Genomic DNA, 18789 nt, shown 5'->3' on the forward strand with positions numbered 1-18789 from the left:
GTGGCAGTGCATCATTGCATCATGCAAGAAAAGGGGCAAAAATTACAAGTAGGTATAGCTGCGGCAGGAACATGACTCATTCACTAGCTACAAGACTCACGCTCCATATCTACATAATCAGCCCCTTCGCTTCTTGGTACAGAAGAAGGAGGGAATGCCAGTTGTGGCCTTCTTGGTACAGAAGTGGAAGCTCTGGAGAAAGTGTTTAGCATTGTTGCCTCACAGCAAGAGGGTTCCTGGTCCGAACCCAGGATGGGGGGTTGTACAGAAGGTTCGAGCCCTTCTGCGCAAAGTTTGCATGTTCTCCATGTGTCAGCGTGGGATTTCTCCAGGTACTCCAGCTTCCTCCCACAGTCCAAAGACATGCAGGTTAATTGGTGACTAAATTGTCCGTAGGTGTGAGTGTGAGTGTGAATGGTTGTCTGTCTCTATGTGTCAGCCCTGTGAGAATCTGGTGACCTGTCCAGGGTGTACCCTGCCCCTCTCACCCATTGTCAGCTGGGATCGGGTCCAGCCCCCCCTGCAACCCCAACAGGATAAGCGGTTACAGAAAATGAATGAATGAATGAATGAATGAATGAATGAATGAATAGCTATGAAGTGTTAAGTTCAAGGCAATTAAGATTGGGGTTAAGTGTAAGGGTTACATCTTGTTACTTATAAAAGAATGATCCGAGTGAATTATGGCTTCATGTCTAATGATTAAAGTGGATTATTGCTATGGTTGGCCTCATATGTATTCACTGTAATGTCACGTTGTAGCAGTGTTGGTTGGTTTGTCTTGTACTGGCGATGGGCGTGGTTTGTAGGGACATGTCGTGTAGGCTTCGAACAGAACGTGACTGCAACTACACATGTCTTGAATTTATGGCGGCATGTCATTGCATCACTCCAGATAAGGGGTGAAAATTTGCACATCCACCCAGGTGTCATATTTCCATCACTGCAGATTGGAGCCTATCAGAGCCAGAATCGATAAATATTTGTGATTACTGCAGTGTCATTTGTCCCAGGAAGGAATGCCGATTGTAGCCTTTCTCACTAAGGACAAAAGCCACATGTTAGTGGGTGTTTGTGGGGTTTTTGCACAGTGGAAAAGAGGCTACAGACACAGGTTGACTTCAACCACGGCTATTCTGAAGGTCAGCTTTCCACAGGCAACTTACAGGGTACGAGGGCGGCGGTGGGCTGGTACAATAACAAGAGCAGGCACTCACATGCTTTACATACTTAATGGCTTTGCCCTCCATTAGCCCACAGAATTAAGACAGATCACCTCTTAAGATCGGCTCAATCCCTCTCTACTTCATTTCTGTTTTCCTCTTCCTCACGCCAGCCTTCCTCCTTACTATTTTTTTTAACGCCTGTTTCACTTCTGTTCCTCCCCCTCTACTTCCCTCAGCTCCCTTATATATATATAACCTTATCTGCCTGTTAACAGCTACATACAGCATAGCTGGAGGAGTGTAACACCTCACTCAGAGATTTAACAGCAACAACACAGACTGATTCAGGAGGAAAGTCTGTTAAGGTCAGTCCAGACGGCTTAAGGAAAGGAGCTGACAGGGAACAAGCCACCAACAAGCTGTGACTGTTTTGGAAAATACAATGCTTAAGCTGAAAAGGCCAACTGCTGAATGAAAAGTGTGTGTATGACATGAAGGAAAGCTGCTAGCTGTGAAATATATGAGAGCTGAGCGATACACTTTTGTGTTAGTGAGTGCCTTGAGGAGACACTTTGGAGACTGGTGTGCTTCCATGTATATGTGATGTGATAAAAATGCTAATTTATGGTTGCAGGTTTAGAGGCCACACTCAGTGTGTACATATTTATATACCCTTGAGATGAGCTCTCCGACCATGCCGGTCCATGTTCCATTGGCCCCAGGAACCCCGTACAGTCCGTCGCCCACCAGCCTGATGCGGTACTTGAACTTGAGGATATCTGCCAGCTCCTTTAGCATGTCCACGCAGAAGCCTTCGTAGCGGTCGTTTCCCTCCAGGTCTTGGTGGTTCTGCCGCAGCATCACATATGGATTCTCCTAAAAAACACAAGTGGATTGCATCTTAGTGTGATTTCATACCTGTAGTTCAGTTCATTTGCCTGGACCAAAGGGGAAAAATACGATACATTCTTACATTTATTTCTGGACCGGTTCCTGCTCACACTGACTTCTAACAAATAACCCAGATACGTAAACATGAAGTTATTCAAACTGATAGGTAACTAGCTGCTTGCAGTTTTGGTGATTGCCATCCTGCATCATCTTGTTCTTTGGTGTCACAAAGAGCTCACGAAGAAATAACTGATTATTATTCATGATTACTTATTTATTTTTAAATTATTATTATCTCTGCCAGGCATAAACCTAGAGGGTATGTTTGGTGGTGTGTGTGTGTGTATATGAGTGTGAGTGAATGTTGGTTTGCAGCTAATCTCGCAAACTACTGGACCAATCAGCCTCATAGTTTGTTTGCATGTGTATAATAATATGCTCATTGACCTCTCGTGGGTACGGTGATTCACACTGTTGAAAAAGCTGTTTTATTGACTGTTCTATACTGTCACTGTCACTGCTGACTCCTCACTCCACTGGTAGAGGACGCAAGTTTTCTGGAAAAAGGTCTCAGCTGAAAACAACAAGCGTTATGGTCTGTTACAGGCCACATTTTGGCCTTCGTCATGGCTGCAATCTATTTAAAAGTTTGGTCTCATATTGAACCAGAGCATCGGCAGGAAAATTCCCTACCTGATATGTTATGAAAGTTAGGTACGTTACAACATAAATTAGCAATATATTCAACCAGCTGTGTGTCATAGCATTGTGTGCAGATGAACGTTGTTTGACTTCCCCTAGAGATCCCTGTCTGACCGGCTACAGAGGTCCAGATGCTGGCAGCAGCACGAGGGCGAAGCCAAACACCGTTCATCTGCACACACTGCGATGCCACACAGCTGGTTCAATATTAGCAAAGTTTCCCTTTATATTCATTGTCTTCTGTGGCGATCAGCAGTGATGTGGTGGTTCACTTTTACACTGTGATCTGTAGCCTATAGTTCGGCTTTAGCTTCTAACTATCTTTGTCTTTTTAACCTGTTGTTGCTGCTGAGTCAGTTTGACATCCTGGATATATCCTTCAAACACAGACTGTAGACCCCTCTGTCTGCTTCTCTCTGGAATCTGGTAATAGTGCAGTTAGTCACAGTGTGGGCTCCATGCTTACTCCAACAGCTTGTCGGACCATCACAAAGGGGCGGGGCTTAGCGAAAGGTTGTGTTAATTGTTATTTCCTACTTTGTTGTCCTGTAGTCCACAGACAAAGTTAACAGTCTTCAAAGTCAAGTTATGATCGACATGCATCAAAGACTCCTGGCTATGTTTTTGTAAAAATACATTCATCCTCATAATTAAATTGTATCTATATTTCACATATAGTACCTGTTAGCAGGAAAACTCAATTTGCTCTGTGCAATGCAGAATGGCTCCATCAAATATATTATATATTTCTATTATATATTAATATTTCTCAACTTCTGGGAGGCTTTTAAAACGTGCTGCTGTGTGTCTGCTTAAAGAATTGTTAAGAGTAACTGCAATTTGAGAGATCTGCACTTCACTGAGTGCCCTCTCTAGTTAGTATTATTAGACTACAAATCAACCAGAGGTTATGAGTAATGACTCAGGCTGAGACAGGACAAAAAGGAGGCATCTTGTTCAGTAACAATTTGGGGGTCATGAGGCTACTGTGGAATCACTGTCACACACTTGTTAATGGACTTAATGAAATAAGACTTCATTACTGATATAGAGAAAAGGAGTCAGACACAAGCACAGCAGTTTTGACAGCTTTTTAATCAGGGAAAATATCTGCGCTGACTTTCACAAGTGTTACCATGGTTACCAAATGACTAGCATAAATAGGTTATATACAGGGCCTTATACAGATCAATGCTAAGATCGCGGACAGATTTCATGATCAGCAGATGGATTTATTATTTGTTTTACTTTTGAAGTCAAACTAAGATCACATATCTGCTTTCATTAAATCCTGTGGTTGGTTTGTTTGCTTTCACAGCATGAACAAACTTCCTCCTCCTCCTCTTTGCAGCGGACAAAGACACATCTTTTCAGGTGGTCTTGTTTCAGTTGTTTGGTTTGCACAAGGGTTAAACTGACAGCTTTCACACCAGCTCAAATGAATCTACTAACCGTACAAAGGGAGTTTGTTTTAACTGAACCCAACAGGTCAGGTGTCAAAGCACCCTTAGGCCCTGATCACACAGAAAGCATTTTATCACCTGGAGGTGCTTTTCTGTAATTTGTTTTTAATGAGAATGAAGCTTTATGCTTGTGTTTTTTGCAGTGCAACGTGCCTCGTGTTTCTGCGCTCTAGGCACCTGATGTTTTTGCTGGAGGACTCTAAACTCCACGAAATGAAAAAACTTCAACTCAGAGTGGAAAAACGCCCAACGTCATCTCTTATTTCATCATCTTTTTTGGCATTGTCCAGTCGGATGATTTGAGAGGTGGTCTCCTGTGGTGGTCATGACAAGAAGTTTACAGTTGGTAAACAATGGAGGAGAAAGTGGTGGTAGCAGTTGCTGGATACCCAGAGCTATACAGCCAGACAATAGACAGCAGGTTGTCAAACTGGCCCCGAGTCATCCGAAAATACGCCTGGAAATGGCCATATAGGCGAAGCTCCTGGACCAACTGGTGGTACTCCCCGTGATCCACCCTCTTTTTTAAGGTCTCATGTACCCACAAAGATCTCTGTTTCCCTGTACCCAAAAACTGTTTACTGACAGCCTCTCACTCTCAACCAGAGCTACAGCAAGTACCCTCTACCCGAACCTTTTAGGAACTAGATACTACTGTCAAATTACCTATATTAATTAATAAACAGTAGATTGATTACTCAGGAAGGTTAGAATAAGGAGGTGAGTCTGTGGTTGCCTGGCAACAATAACAAGGCGCAGCAAGTGGTTGTTTTCACTAGTGGCATTCGCGCCTCGTGTTTTGCAACCTGCAAAACACTTCCTGTGTGATCAGGGCCTTAGACGATACATCCCCCACCAACTCGCTAAAAATGGTTGTGTGACAAAGCAATACGGAGACATGAACACAATTCATAATGGACAACATGCTTTAATTTACTTGTAACCGAGAGTCCTGTTCAGCTTGTGAAAAAAAGCCTTCTGAGTCTGTGGAGGAAACTTTTAAAGTCTGAAAAATAACTCTGGCCTATAAAGGTCGGGATAATTTAGACTCTGTTGCTTCGATTTTTGTGATCCTTTTCAAAAAGGCTCCACAACCCTCTGCAAACCTACTGCTAAATTGCTGGTGTGCCTCTTAAATGTTTAATATGATTGCTTTACGGAACCTAACCACACATTTCACAGCCCTCAAGAATGGCGGAGGGCTCCCATGTCCTTTGGAGGTCATAGTTCACGTCAGATTTACTGCCTTCCATGAAAACTGAGATTTGTGGACTTGAAGCGGAGCCAGCCACTAATATCAGGGACAGACAGATGCATGCTAATCTGTTACATCCAGAAAGAAGCAGATAAGAAACAAAAGCAGTTTTCTTCTCACACTACACACGCCCAAACACACACCTATTTACAACCCGTCTTTTAGAGAACCAACTCTCTGTTCGGCTGTCTGTTTATTTATGTCTTGTTTTGTCATTTAGTTGATGCTGTTGGATGATTTAAGGAGCCCTGCAGTGATGTATTTTGGAGCCACCCTTATTGTGCTATTTTTCAAATAATGCAACTGTCAAACTGGTGTGCTCAGGCTCCACTACATCATAAAAAAGACAGCATTATGTACCACTTTGCTGCTGCTCTATCCCTGCACTCAGTTTGTGAATCCACGTAAACTAACTTAGTTTGGCAACATGACACGAGATAACAGTGATTAACAAGTTGCAGCGCTTCCTCCTGCTGATACGCTCCATTTTCAAAAATAAACAAAAAGAAAACAAAGTTTTAAAGAAATCAAAGTTTTCTTTATTGTTGCAGATAGGCGTTTTATTGAGTTTATGTTTTTATGTGCGTATGCAAAAAAAAAAAGAAAAAGAAAAAAAAAGAAAAAGTACCAGCTCGCAAATCTTTCTTTAACCATGAGGCTGTTCAAGAGATTGTCGACTACTTTCATCGACATAAATGCCTACTGCGGTGTGTGTGTAACTCATCTCAGAGTCATGTGCCTAAGCCACTCAAAGCCACTGTGACAGCTTTGGAGAAGGGAAAGCAAAAGCAGTAGTGTTCTGGTGTATTTTGAGAAGTGAAATAGAAGTGAAATTGTTTTGTCATCGCCACAGCAGGAAATACTTTTTTTGTGCGGTAGCTGTTTGATTGGCGATTGATTTGCCTCACACTGAAAGCCACAAAAATAGTAGTTCCACTGGAATCTGGAACATTTGAGAACTTGGTGCACCTCAGGTGGCCCAACTGTTACTGCGGCTTGACGTCATAGCATTCGCTTGGTTCTACCTGTAGCTGTGTAAAGAAGTGGGGGGGGGGAAGGGAGGTTCAGATCACTTTGACACCAGACTGGGCGCCTTTGCCTCTTTGTCACTGCATCACTGGACAGTAGAACCCACAGAATAAAATAAGTACTGATCATCTGTGTTTGTCTGCACAACTCTGCACCTGGAATCTGTATGTGGATTCAGTTCCTCTAACCATGACCTTAAGTGTGTTACAGATAGAGGTAGATGACAAACATGAATTGATCATGAATTGAAAGCTTGTTCCTGAGTGCCACAGACCTCCAATGTTGTCCCAAAATGTGCCAAATTGTTGCACTGGATGAAATAGTCCCTCAAAACTATGCACATGGGCATTGTACTTTACTTTGAATTCATTGCATATACAGCACTCTGCTGCTGTAAATACTCACCTAATCCCAAACCTGGCTCCCAGAAATTACATTTATATAATACTAATTTGTTCTCCTAATTACACTGTGCTGGGAATTGGTGCCTGGATCATGTTCACAAGCAGCATTATTCAATGAAGAAAGAGCTACATTTTTGTACCCCACACAAGTCGTCGGAGGGATGGTGAGTGTACAAAGCGCCAGACTGTGACACTGGGGTTCATGTCCTGACTCCTGTATGTGGTTAGGTTTTAGAAAACAACAGTGCTCTGGTTAAGGTCTGGAAAAGATTGTGGTTTTGGTTAAATGGTAATATAGTCGAGTCTTGTGCTTTAAAGGAAATGTTTTGTATTTTTCAAGCTGGACTATATTTTGCCATGTTTTTTGTCTAAGTGACAAATGGAACAATGATTTTTAAAACTGGTCCAGTGTTGAGAGAGAGTGCTGCAACAAAACAGGCTGCAATGTAATCCCTACCAACCCAGTCTCACTCTGAAGTTGTCGAAATCTGGTGCTTGGGCAGTGACCTCTGGCGTCAGACACAGATGAAAAAAGCCGTCCTTTCATGTCTGCATGATACAAGGCCGGTCATCATTATACTTTAACAGCACCCAGCAGCATCAGGGGGAAACATGGTGGGTAAGGAACGAAAGTTAAGGCTGAATAGGGTGGGTTGGAGGGGTGGTGGATTGGTCCAGCAACCACTGACTTACACCCAGGAGGGCAGTGTTCGCAGCCGATGAGATTGTAAAGCCAAACCCAGTTCTTTTTCCTCATCCCAGCCACGTGTGTGTGTTGGCAAAACGTAACCATGTGCGTTAGTTGTTGAAGGGAAAAAAAAAACAAAAAAACCCCGTCAATTATAGGTGTTTATTTTGAAAGAGGACAATGCATGTAAAAAGCTGAAGTTGACATGGCGTCCCAGAACGTCAACAACCAATGCACCCTTGGTTCCTTGCACGCTGTATCTGGACGTGGAAAGTCCATGACCAAACGTTGATATGTGACAAGGTCGGAGTGAGAATGTGTTGTCCCTGTGGGCAAATTGGGCACCGTCAATTTAAAGTACTTGTTTTTGCCACTGTGGCTGAGATTGTCATTAGAGATGTCTGACAGCCTTGTATAAAAAAAGCTACAGAGAAATAAAACATTTTTCCTTGCCTTTCATTGATCTGTTTGTTTTTGTGTCCAAGTCTCACTCAGTGGGGAAGTATTGTTCTGAAATATTGTGAGAGGTGACTTGTTGCAGGGAAAACAATGGCAGAAACGAGTGCTGGGGAAAGTTTGTTGTGTTGAAGAACAGAAAGTGAGCTTAGACTTAAGCCCCTTTTACACTGCCAGATTTCCCGCGAATGTTGGCTGTTTAGCCGGCAAGCTGCGAGCGTTTAGACACACAGAGCCGGATTGGCGAGTTGATCCGAGGTGCCCAATTTTCCGCCTCGTAGGGTAGACATATTGGCGGAGCCCTTTCAGTTTAAAAAGACCTTCTGCAATGGGAGGGACTGTTGAAGACTCGTGGGAGGAGCTGTTGATGACGCCGCACATGCAACCCACTGGCGGTGGATAAACAGGAAATAGCTGATAGCTGGAATTAGTGAGCTCCTCACGCCCTCCTTGCCCTCGCAAATGAAGAGGCCATTAATCGTCAGATGACGGGGACGGTGAAGAACGGGCCGACTTACGAGAGAATCGCCCAAGGACTGACCAGCCGCGGCTTCTCTCGAGTACGTCACTGTTTACATCACATGCTGAGCTACACGTTTTGTTACCTGCTCACGCCCCCCATTGCCCTGAAAGAGGCACATTCTGTATAAACAAAAGTAGGCAGGCAGCATTTTGCCGCACTCCCTGATTTTGTTTTTATATTGCCAATGCTGAAAAAAGACTGATTGGGCTTTCCTGCAAATTTGCACAATTCCTATTTAAAAAGGGCTTTGGTTACACACACTAAGGAAAGACTGGATCAGCGAAAGGTACAAAAACACATTTAATTTCTCTGTAGGATCCTTTCCCTGATGTTGTCAGACACTTAAAATAACAATCGGAGCCTGTCAGTGGCAAAAATAATCACTTTCAATGGACCCAAATTGAAAGTGCACACTTACACATGGGGGTTACATTGCAGCCTGCCTGGCTGCTGTCTCTCTCAATACTGGACCAATATGAAAACTCATTGTCTCAATTGATCACTTGGACACACAAACATTGGAAATTAGTGTCCGCGTGCAAAAAATATAGAACTTTCCCTTTAAGCCATTATATACTTTTCCAACGTTTAAAAAGACTCTCCCTAACATTAACCACGTGTGAGCTTCTTAACGATGCATTAAAACGTGTTATTATGTTATAGTTGCTTTGATATCTTGTTGCAAAGGTGAATACTCTTCTGAAGTTTGTAAATAAATTAGGTTGTCTGTGAACATGCTCTATGCAGCCTAATGTTTTGTGTCATGAGGAAAACGATTTGTCCTTTTAAAAAATAACACTATACATTCCTGAACTGTATCCATTCAGAACGACGGCTTAGAGTTGAGGGCCACCGACAGGCCAGAGAAGTCAGAAACAAAAATGAAAGGGGAAGTAAAGCTTTTTAGTCTTTTCATGGGATTTATTGACAATAACAAACTATAGCATATAATCAGCTTTAAGCCTTTTGTCCTTTGAGAAGTAGAGGAGAAAACAAAACACTTCCTTGGCTTAGAGTCAGTCATGTTTTCAGCCAGTTAGTGACTCTAAAGTAAATCTGTCCATCTGTTTATCAACTCCTTAAAACACGCAACCTAACATGACGTCTACGCAGGCTAAATGTATGCTCATGTGTCTGCACACATCAGGCGCAATAAAAATGCTAATTTTATCATTCACAGACTGCTGAAGCTTTTATGACACTGACTTACAGTGAAGCAAGACCGAGTTAGACGGTTCCTTCCAATTTCCGCAACAATATTACAGAGGTTTGCTTTCATAGACGCTTTGTACATAACACGAGCCACACTGGGGGAAGAAATGGCAAAACACACAAACATGCTGCAGTCATTTAACAGCTCTTCACGCCAACAGAACATGGGGCCATTAAAGTGCCTGGATGAAGGCGTGTTTGATTTTTTTTTTTTTTCTGGCATTTGTTTTATTTTGATAGTGAGGGAGAAAGACAGAACAGGCAGCAGAGACATGCAACAAAGCTAAGGACTCAGCCAACCCAGCGAGCAACCGCAGCGCCCTCCTACAGCACTTAATTAAGTGAAAAACATAATTCACTTTCCAGCTTTCTGTTGATTTATGTGCGCAAAGAATGGTAAAAGCATGCTATATTTAGAGCAAATGGCCACCTTCATTAGGAAGCTTGACTCCTGGAGTAAGGCTACTGTATCTTGTCTGCCCTCCATCCCTCTGCGTTGACCTGGTTAAGTACAGACTAATAAAATCAGACCTGGCGAACATCCATCAATCACACCAGTAAAAACCCAACAGCAATCAATACCGCAGGGACTGTCTGGTTATCAAACCAAAATGTGTTTTTCCTGTTTACTCCTCTGCTATTTTTATTGTCACTTTTCCTTGGTTTCAATCTGTCTCTTTTTCTCTGAGCTCCAGTTGCTCCAGAAAAATGTCCGGTCACAACCGTCTATTAACCAGATCTGTGCTGGGTTGCAGAAATGAACACACACAACTGCTATTAAAAGTTGATGTATCTACTGCAGTTCATACTCATCCAGAAAACTTCCGCCAAACACTGACATAAAAAAAAAATATCACTGAAAGCATCACTTCCAGTAGAAGTCTTCTGTGAATGTGAGAACAAAATCATATAAAAATAACCATATAAAGGTATGAAAAGTCTATACAGGGGTATGAAAGTGCTGTCTTCCATGAAGGCAAAATCAGACGGAAATTCCATCTACCTTCTTTTGCACACCACAGCAAAACAGCAATAAAGCCATGAGTTTGAAGCTTTAAAGAAATGCAGACTTTTAAAGCAGCCTCTTATTCCCAGGCCATGAGGAGTCTGGCTGTGGACTGATAACTTTGGAGGAAGAAGCACACTCTTACATACGCACAAGCAAGCACACACACACACACACACACACACACACACACACACACACACACACACACACAGGCGCAGAGCGGCAGGTGCACCAGTGGGTGTTGTTCACATTCAACTTCACACACCACAGCGGAGTTTCCCCTTTTAAAACCTCAGGGTGTTCAAGATGTCTTCACACAAACCACGCTCGCTTTCCTCAACTGTTTTCTTATCCTTAAAAACTTGCTCTCCAGAGCTCAGCAAACTAGCAGCGGAGATATAATTCTCTCACAGGGTTTGGTAGTCCTGTTTGAAGAAGAGCTACAGAAGCTCTGACAATACACGGAAAAATACTACGCCATTAGAAAAAGGGCCGGGTCATGTACATTTTTCATAAAGCAATCTCAGCCAACAGTTTCGTGCTTGACGGTAAATAAATGACAGAGAAAAGAGAAAGAACAAGTGCACACAAAACTTCAAGAAATGGGGACAGATCTTCTGTCTGTGTGTGCGGATTCAGGTGCACATGCCTCAGTGCCACTGAGCCCGTGTGCCAGCAAATTTGCCTTTGTGTCTGCTTTTATCAGTTGGCTCTATGTGCACTGTTGAATCCTTACCAATGTGAGTGGATATGAAAGTACTCAGTGACACGAGGAGAGTCTGCAGGAAAACTGAGAGAATGACCGAGAGAACCGGGCTCGACAAAGGCAGAAAGTGGCTCTTGCGCAAGGAACCTAAAGCAGGTGTCAGGCATTTACAAGGAAAATGGGTCTAGACTTGGGATTTTAAATATTGAGACGGTATGATTCCCTAACAATGGCAGAAAGCTGGTGCCAAAGAGAGATGTCCCTACAGGTAAAAGCTCCCTTTCATTTCTTACAGAGAGGAGGAATAACAAGGAGTCCTGAATTCTGTAAGCGCTGAGCATGAGTAGTGTTTAAGAACGTAATTTAATGAGGGATGTTTTAACACCCAATGCTGTTTAATGATTTGCTTGTGATGTAATAACTGCTTGTATTTACATGACGCCGGTAAAAAAAAAAAAGACACAGGCTGTGTGTGTGTGTGTGTTGTCAGATGAGTGTTTTCTTACTCTCTACCCTCTGTGCTGTTGAGGCTTAATGAAAAATAGATGAATAAAGTTAAAACTATTTCTCAAACTTTTATGTTGATTTCAAAATGTTGCACCTGTGTGACTTGGGCTGTGTGTGGGAGGGTGGGTGCTGAGGGTGCTGCAGCACCCCCTAATGACAAGGAATTGAAAACACAGTTTGGCTAAAGACCAAGGGTGCAAACCAAGTCAATATTTTTCATCCAAAACTGTTTTATGATTAAAAATAAATACAACCTCATTATGTCAATCCCTTTTGCACACTGACTCCAAAACTTTCATCATGAAAGTTTTCGGAACAGGTTTAACGTTCTGTGTTTTTTTTCCACATCTGCCAAAAGCATTTAAGAGTTGTTTGACCAAGAGGCAATCAAAAAAATGTGGTGTAACCGGCGGGACACAAACATGTGCAAAAAGAGAGATTAACAGGGCGCACAGTATCACTTCATAAGTCAGATGGCCTACTTCAACAGGTCAGAAAGCGATACTGAGGTGGATTATGATGACAAGAAGGAGGATTTGATAGAGGATAAGGACAGGGAGGGAGACAGTCCAGCCCCTTCAGGTAGCTACAAAGCCATATGCAAGACACACGGAGAGAGTGGCCACAGCCACGGAGGTAACTCCAGTCCAGACTCCAGAAAGTCAAGTGAGCAAACACGTCTGTACCTTGTGTCTTGTATTGCGAATTTCGCAATGAATAGAATAATCAACCACATTGGACTTGATCTGATTTTTGTCAGATGATGTATTATATAACACATATGGAATATAGGGACAAAGGCCTTTAGTTGGCTATTTTACCATAACTAATAGGCTATCTGAACATTTGTTTTAAATTTTGAACAGCATATGATAAGGTGCCTGTCAAAAAATCTGAAGGAAAAAAGTTTAAAATGTGCAAATTTAATGAACAGAGTGTGTATTTGCACCTGAGAACATTCACACTGCAGCTTTTCAGCTGTATTCACCCATCCTTATGATGCGTAATTATGAATCTCACTGTGTGCTGCGATTGGCTAGTATTTTGATGCATTGAGGCCAGAGGCAGTTAGGGCCATGGACGTGGTCATGGTTAAGGCTCACACTAGCCACTCGTGGATACTCTCTGAGATTAAAGTGGTAAATTAACGAGGACATCTCAAAAATGTGCTGCCAGAAAGTCAAGTGATGTAGTAAGAGTGATACAGTCCATCATGTGAGCAAGAGGTGGTGGAGAGGAGAGGAGAGGTTTGAGTCCCCTGTGAGTCAACTTTGGCTTGTTACTTGAAGATGTAGTTGACGCATTATTCAGTTTTTAGGATGTATAAACTGCTGAATGTACACTGTGTACAAAACCCATTAGTGTTAATGTCACATTTCGATATGATACCACACCACACCATACCATACCATATTATTCAATACGATACGATATGATATGATACAATGCGATGCAATATGATACAATATACTTTATTGTCCCCATGGACTCAGGAGCTGCTTATGACACCCGATCATTAATTACCACATTGGCTATTCCATCCTGTGTACATATATCCTTGTTGGCTACGGACACCTGGGTGCTACTATCATCTGCCTTTAATTAATTCCTCTAATCTGATGTGACAACATCATCACATCAGGTCAAAGTGCAAGGGTCGGGGTCAGCCAAAATTTGGAGAGAGATTTGCGGTAGCGGGCATAAATCAATGGCTTAGAAAGGCTGAACCAGAGAGAAAGATCAGAAAACTGCCGGGACAGTTTTGGAGCTGCTTCATAGTCCCATAAAATTCCTTTGACGTGTGGGACATAGCCATTGGGATGGAGTTTTATTGCAGGCGATGATGGAGTGGACGACGAGCGGACGTATGACTTGCTGAGGGGATGGCAGTGGCTTTAGTGAAGAGACAACTGAATGCCTGACACCATTCAAAATGAAATATTGTAAATTTTGGCACATGAAGTGCAGAGACAAATTGTGTCTAAGGTGAGGGAGTGCACGTTCTTTCAAAAAACAACCATCAATGTGAGTATGTGAGCAGTTTTTCTGTTGCTCGTGTGGGCTCATTCACATACACACACGTGCTCACATGTATAGTGTGCAACACCCCTCAATGAAAATATATTCAGGCACGCATGGTGCATGGAGGGAGAGAGGGGGGTTGGTGGCTCTATGTGTGTTTTTCTCTGAAAGAACCAAGAGAATTTTATCTGGGGGAAGCAAACAATTGGCTTTTCTATTACATCAGTGTGGCTACTGAGGCTAAAAGGACATTATTTCACTAAGACCTAAACAGTGCCTGTAACAAAATCAATCACTGATCACAAACACATGGTTTGTGGCCTTGCAGTAAAGTGATAATCAATTCTGTGACTGCCTTTTTTCCCCCCTAGCGCTGTTGAAGTGGGAAGATGACGACCATGTGTAGGTGTAATGAAACTGCCCTGTAAAAGCCTGGTGAACATATCAAGAGTGCACACAAATACACGCGCCGGACATACACACAAATGCTTGGTAGAAGGCATCCATAAATACTGTAAGCAGTGCAATCACACGCAAAAACACACACAGTCTCCCAGGCCAGTGCTACAGGTATGGAATTCTTATGGAGGCTTTCAGCTGTGGCTCGTCTGCCGCCCACAAGCGAGATAACGGCGACACGGCAATCACACCATGATGAATGAGCTGTGATAGGCACTGAAAATTGCTCCTTGGTGGCTTCCGAAGTTTGGTCCAGGGACTCTATATCTCCAAAGTGAAATCAAAGCTTTGTGCTCGGCCAATTCTTTCTTTCACACCCTCTTTCTGTTGTGAAAATATTGTCTCATTTGTACACCCCCTCATCCCAAACACGCACACACACACACACACACACACACACACACACACACACACACACACACGCAGACACACAAACATCTCCATCCTCCCCTTGCGCCCTTTCCCTCATGTGTGAAATGAACCGTTCCATCTGAATCCCAATCAGTCTCGATGAGGCCAGTGACTTGTTCAGTGGCGAAATATGGCAATATGTCCTTCTCCCATTCCCACGGCTCCGCAGCTGATAAGCCAGCCACTCAGAATAACACATTGGGCCAATTGCCTCTGCTTACAAGCTACTTTGTGTGTTATCGTCTGATTCATTATCAAGGAGGAGGAGCTGGGCCAGTGACAGGTATGTGTGTGCGCGCGCCTGTCTTATACGTTTGTGTCGAGGGATGAAGAAAGGCATGAAGCACGTGCGGCTGACTGAAAAGCTGAGTAGCTTTACGCAGTTCCAACATGAATCCATTTATCATCTTTGATGTGACATCAAAGCTGCTGTAAAACAGAAAAGTTGAGCTTATGAACAGCATTATATTCCTGACATAAATAAATAGAGAGCTCGCGTACTGATCACAGTGACAATCTGATGTCTGATGAGAAGCAGTTGTTCTCGAAACGTCAACTAAGAGAACGTTTGTGCATACTCCTACTTGCAGCACTGTTTCCTTCTCACAAGTTTTGGACATCACTGACACTTCTGCTCTGCTGTTTAAAACAGGAAGCTGATTAATTTATGAGCAATTTATCACTATTAAGAAGTGTTATAAGTTAAGAATATATTAACGTTGCAAAGCTGCAGCATTGTTTCTGCATCGCTTAGATATGAATTCGATATGTGCTTCAGGGGCTGGAGCAACAGTGACGCGGCACAATGTGAGTGGCTTTGCATATGACACAGGGGCTTATTGGAAGCTAGAAGTCATTACAACTGACGTCAGGTTCACCATTCCTCCTCTGCAATATCATCTACTGCAGGGAGCAGCTTATGACTCACTGCTAACCATGTTGATATGCTAATAAGGAAAACAAGAGGTTCTAGTCACTATCTGGAGGCATTTATAGGCTGTAAGGGTCAATATGCTTCAAACAAAGTCAGATTGTCAGATTGTCAAGCAGGGTCTGAATCCTCCTCTCTGCACGCTGACGCTGGTGGGCTGCATATGATGATTTCTCTGAAACTACAATTACCTGCCTTGCGGATGATGCCTCTGCCAATCAGTCAAGTCGTAGTTTCCATTCACGTCTGTCCAGACTCGTGTGATTTTTATAGCGAAGACTTTTTAAGAAATTCAATAAAAGGTATGAAGTGCATTTTTTGGCGAAATGTGGATGCTTCACGCACATCTTCAAATACCATACAATCAGCACATTTTCAAGGTGGACACTCAAAGTTGAGCGTCAAAAATTCAGTATCTGACCAAATGTCTCCCCTTCTGTTCCTGACTTACTGTGTTAAACAATGGCCTGGAAGTGTTTTTTCATTCCACAACACAATGATATCACAGTGAGGATGACCCTTGACCTTTTGGATATAAAATTTTATCACCTTAACATTTTATCCAATGAGTTATTTGTGTCAAGGTTTGTAATTAGGTTATGAATTCTTAAATTATGGCCAATAAAAGTTAATGAGGTCACAGTGACCTTTGACTGCAAAAATCTAAACAGTTTATCCTCGAGTTCAAATGAACGTTTGTCCCAGATTTGACGAACTTCCCTGAGGGTGCGCCTACGATATTACATTCACGAGAATGGGACAGATGGACGGACAATGCTTCAAACCACAGCTGTCGCCAGGGTGAGGTATAACCAGGAGTTCTATACATTATACCCATGAGGCATTTATAGGCTATAATGGTATACGTGGTAAATGAAGGGCTTGTCAGATTGTTAATGGGCATCTGAATCCTCCTCCCTGCCAACATATCTTTATACAATGCTTCATATGGTATCTATACAATTAGTGCTGTGTGACAACTTGGATTAATTCTTATAAAAAATCCTTTTGATTCTTTCAATGGAATATGAAGGAATATAAATAACTAATTAAGTAATCGAGGACTTTACACATATTCTGACTTTATGACAGCTTCAGAGTTAGAGTATCACCTTTTTTTCTTTCCTCTCCTGTTTACCATGTCAGTAAATCTCAATGTATTACTGTCTTCTTTGGTGCTAATGGTTATATTTATATGCGTAATTAAAGCAGCTAACTATTATTAGCTCAAGTGGGTAGCCAACAACCAGGTTTTATACATCCAAGAACTTCTATAAAAATGAGCTGCTTGGCAACCAGACCAGGTGTCTAAGTGAGACAGGTGTTTATTTGTCAAAATGTGTAGCCACAGCGGGCTAGTAAAAGGGACTGGGAGTTTAACTGGGGCTCGGCTTTTAATTGAAGTTTTACGGTAAGTACTTAACATAAAGTTACATAGGTTAGATTTAGGTGATTAAAGTTATGTAGGTGAAGTTAATGAAAAGAAACAAGGTGATGACGTATCTTAAAACAACTCAAATATAGTCCACAATCCAGTGAGTTCGCCATTTTTTGTGCTGTCCAAATGTACACTCGGAATTATTGTTCCCTATATAGTAGACTTAAGTATCCCACAATGCTCCATGAAATGTGGTGTACAACCAATGATCACTAACCAAGCACGGACGGACTATAGGGGATGGATATCGAGATGGACGAGAGCAGAGAAAGCAACTCGATTACAATCTGCTGCACATGTTTAACTTATAACAACATGTGTAATTTTTACCAGTTTCTTTGCCATTTAATAAACTGTCAATTCAATGTGTATTCGCCAGTTCAGAAAGAGATAAAAATAAATCACCAACTGATCTTCTCAAGTGCTTAACAGTTACTGTACAGAGTAGGGCTAATAACGCTAGCTAAAGTTAGCAAGCTGAGTCGCAACTAGCTCTGAGTGGCATAATACATGATGTTTTAATTTAAATTCACAAGTTATTACATGCCTGACTGGTAAAACAAACTTCAACACAACAAAGGTTAAGCAAAAAATTACTTACATTATTAGGACAGATTGCAACTGTGCTGCTCTCTCTCCTCTTTTGTCTGCTAGTGTAATGTTAAATGTGAGCAGAGCAGCGCATCTCAACACAACACAAATGACCACATAGTACTTTGTAATGCTATTTATCAACTTGGGGAAAATACACTCAGTATAATTTCATGTTTTTATCATGAATATGCATGTCAGTATGTGTTATGGGTGCCTCACCAGCTGACAGTGATGTAGCATGTTTTAATTATGCGCCTGCACTGACATGATTAAGTGTTTGTTCATGTTGCAGATGAGCTCACTGTACAGTCCTCTACACAGATCTCCCTACATAGTGAGTAGGAAGTAGCGAATGAGTGAATGATTCTGGACACAGCCTCGGTCTTTATACTACTTCCTTATTTACTCCTGTCAGGACACTGGTCACATGATCGCAGCCTTTCAGATTAAGTGCGTTCGCCTATACACCTTTCTGACATCAGTGGGCTGCATAGGATGATTTTTCTAAAAAAAGTGAAAGCCCCAAAACACACCCATTTTATGCAGCAACTAGCTGTGTGTCTGCAGGCGAGAATGTCTGATAGAAAGTATGCAATATTTGAACCTCTATCTTAAGCTCTCTTTGAGTCTTTGATTCTTGCAAAAGTCATAAAAGCCTTTGTCCAAAAGTGTTCCCTGTAATCCCCATACTGTATTTACAAGTCAATGTGCTGAGACCACAAAAAAACATGCACAAGGAGCAGAAGTCTTGGAGAGTAAATGGGGAGGCAGCCAGGAGGAGGCTGTGACAGACAGTTGGCTTTTTGTGGCCATTTGGAGCAGCTTGAAGACGTGGTCAGACAACATGTTGTGCAAACTAGTTGTGACTGAAGCATCTTGAACCTTTGCAGCCGCTTTCGTTAATACCAGAATGAGCTGTTTGA

At 42.3% G+C, this 18789-nt stretch overlaps 1 protein-coding gene across 3 annotated transcripts in view; it reads right to left on the reverse strand.

Moving 5' to 3' along the window:
* grik4 (glutamate receptor, ionotropic, kainate 4) overlaps positions 1–18789 on the reverse strand; it is a 421740-nt gene that overhangs the window by 25277 nt on the left and 377674 nt on the right. For all 3 annotated transcript variants that reach the window (XM_049576055.1, XM_049576053.1, XM_049576054.1), the window contains one exon: positions 1839–2042. In XM_049576055.1, the coding sequence (XP_049432012.1) occupies positions 1839–2042 (204 nt within the window). The remainder of the gene's footprint in view (positions 1–1838; positions 2043–18789) is intronic.

The sequence above is a fragment of the Epinephelus fuscoguttatus genome, linkage group LG5, assembly GCF_011397635.1.
Source record: "Epinephelus fuscoguttatus linkage group LG5, E.fuscoguttatus.final_Chr_v1".
Classification (NCBI taxonomy): Eukaryota; Metazoa; Chordata; class Actinopteri; order Perciformes; family Serranidae; genus Epinephelus; species Epinephelus fuscoguttatus.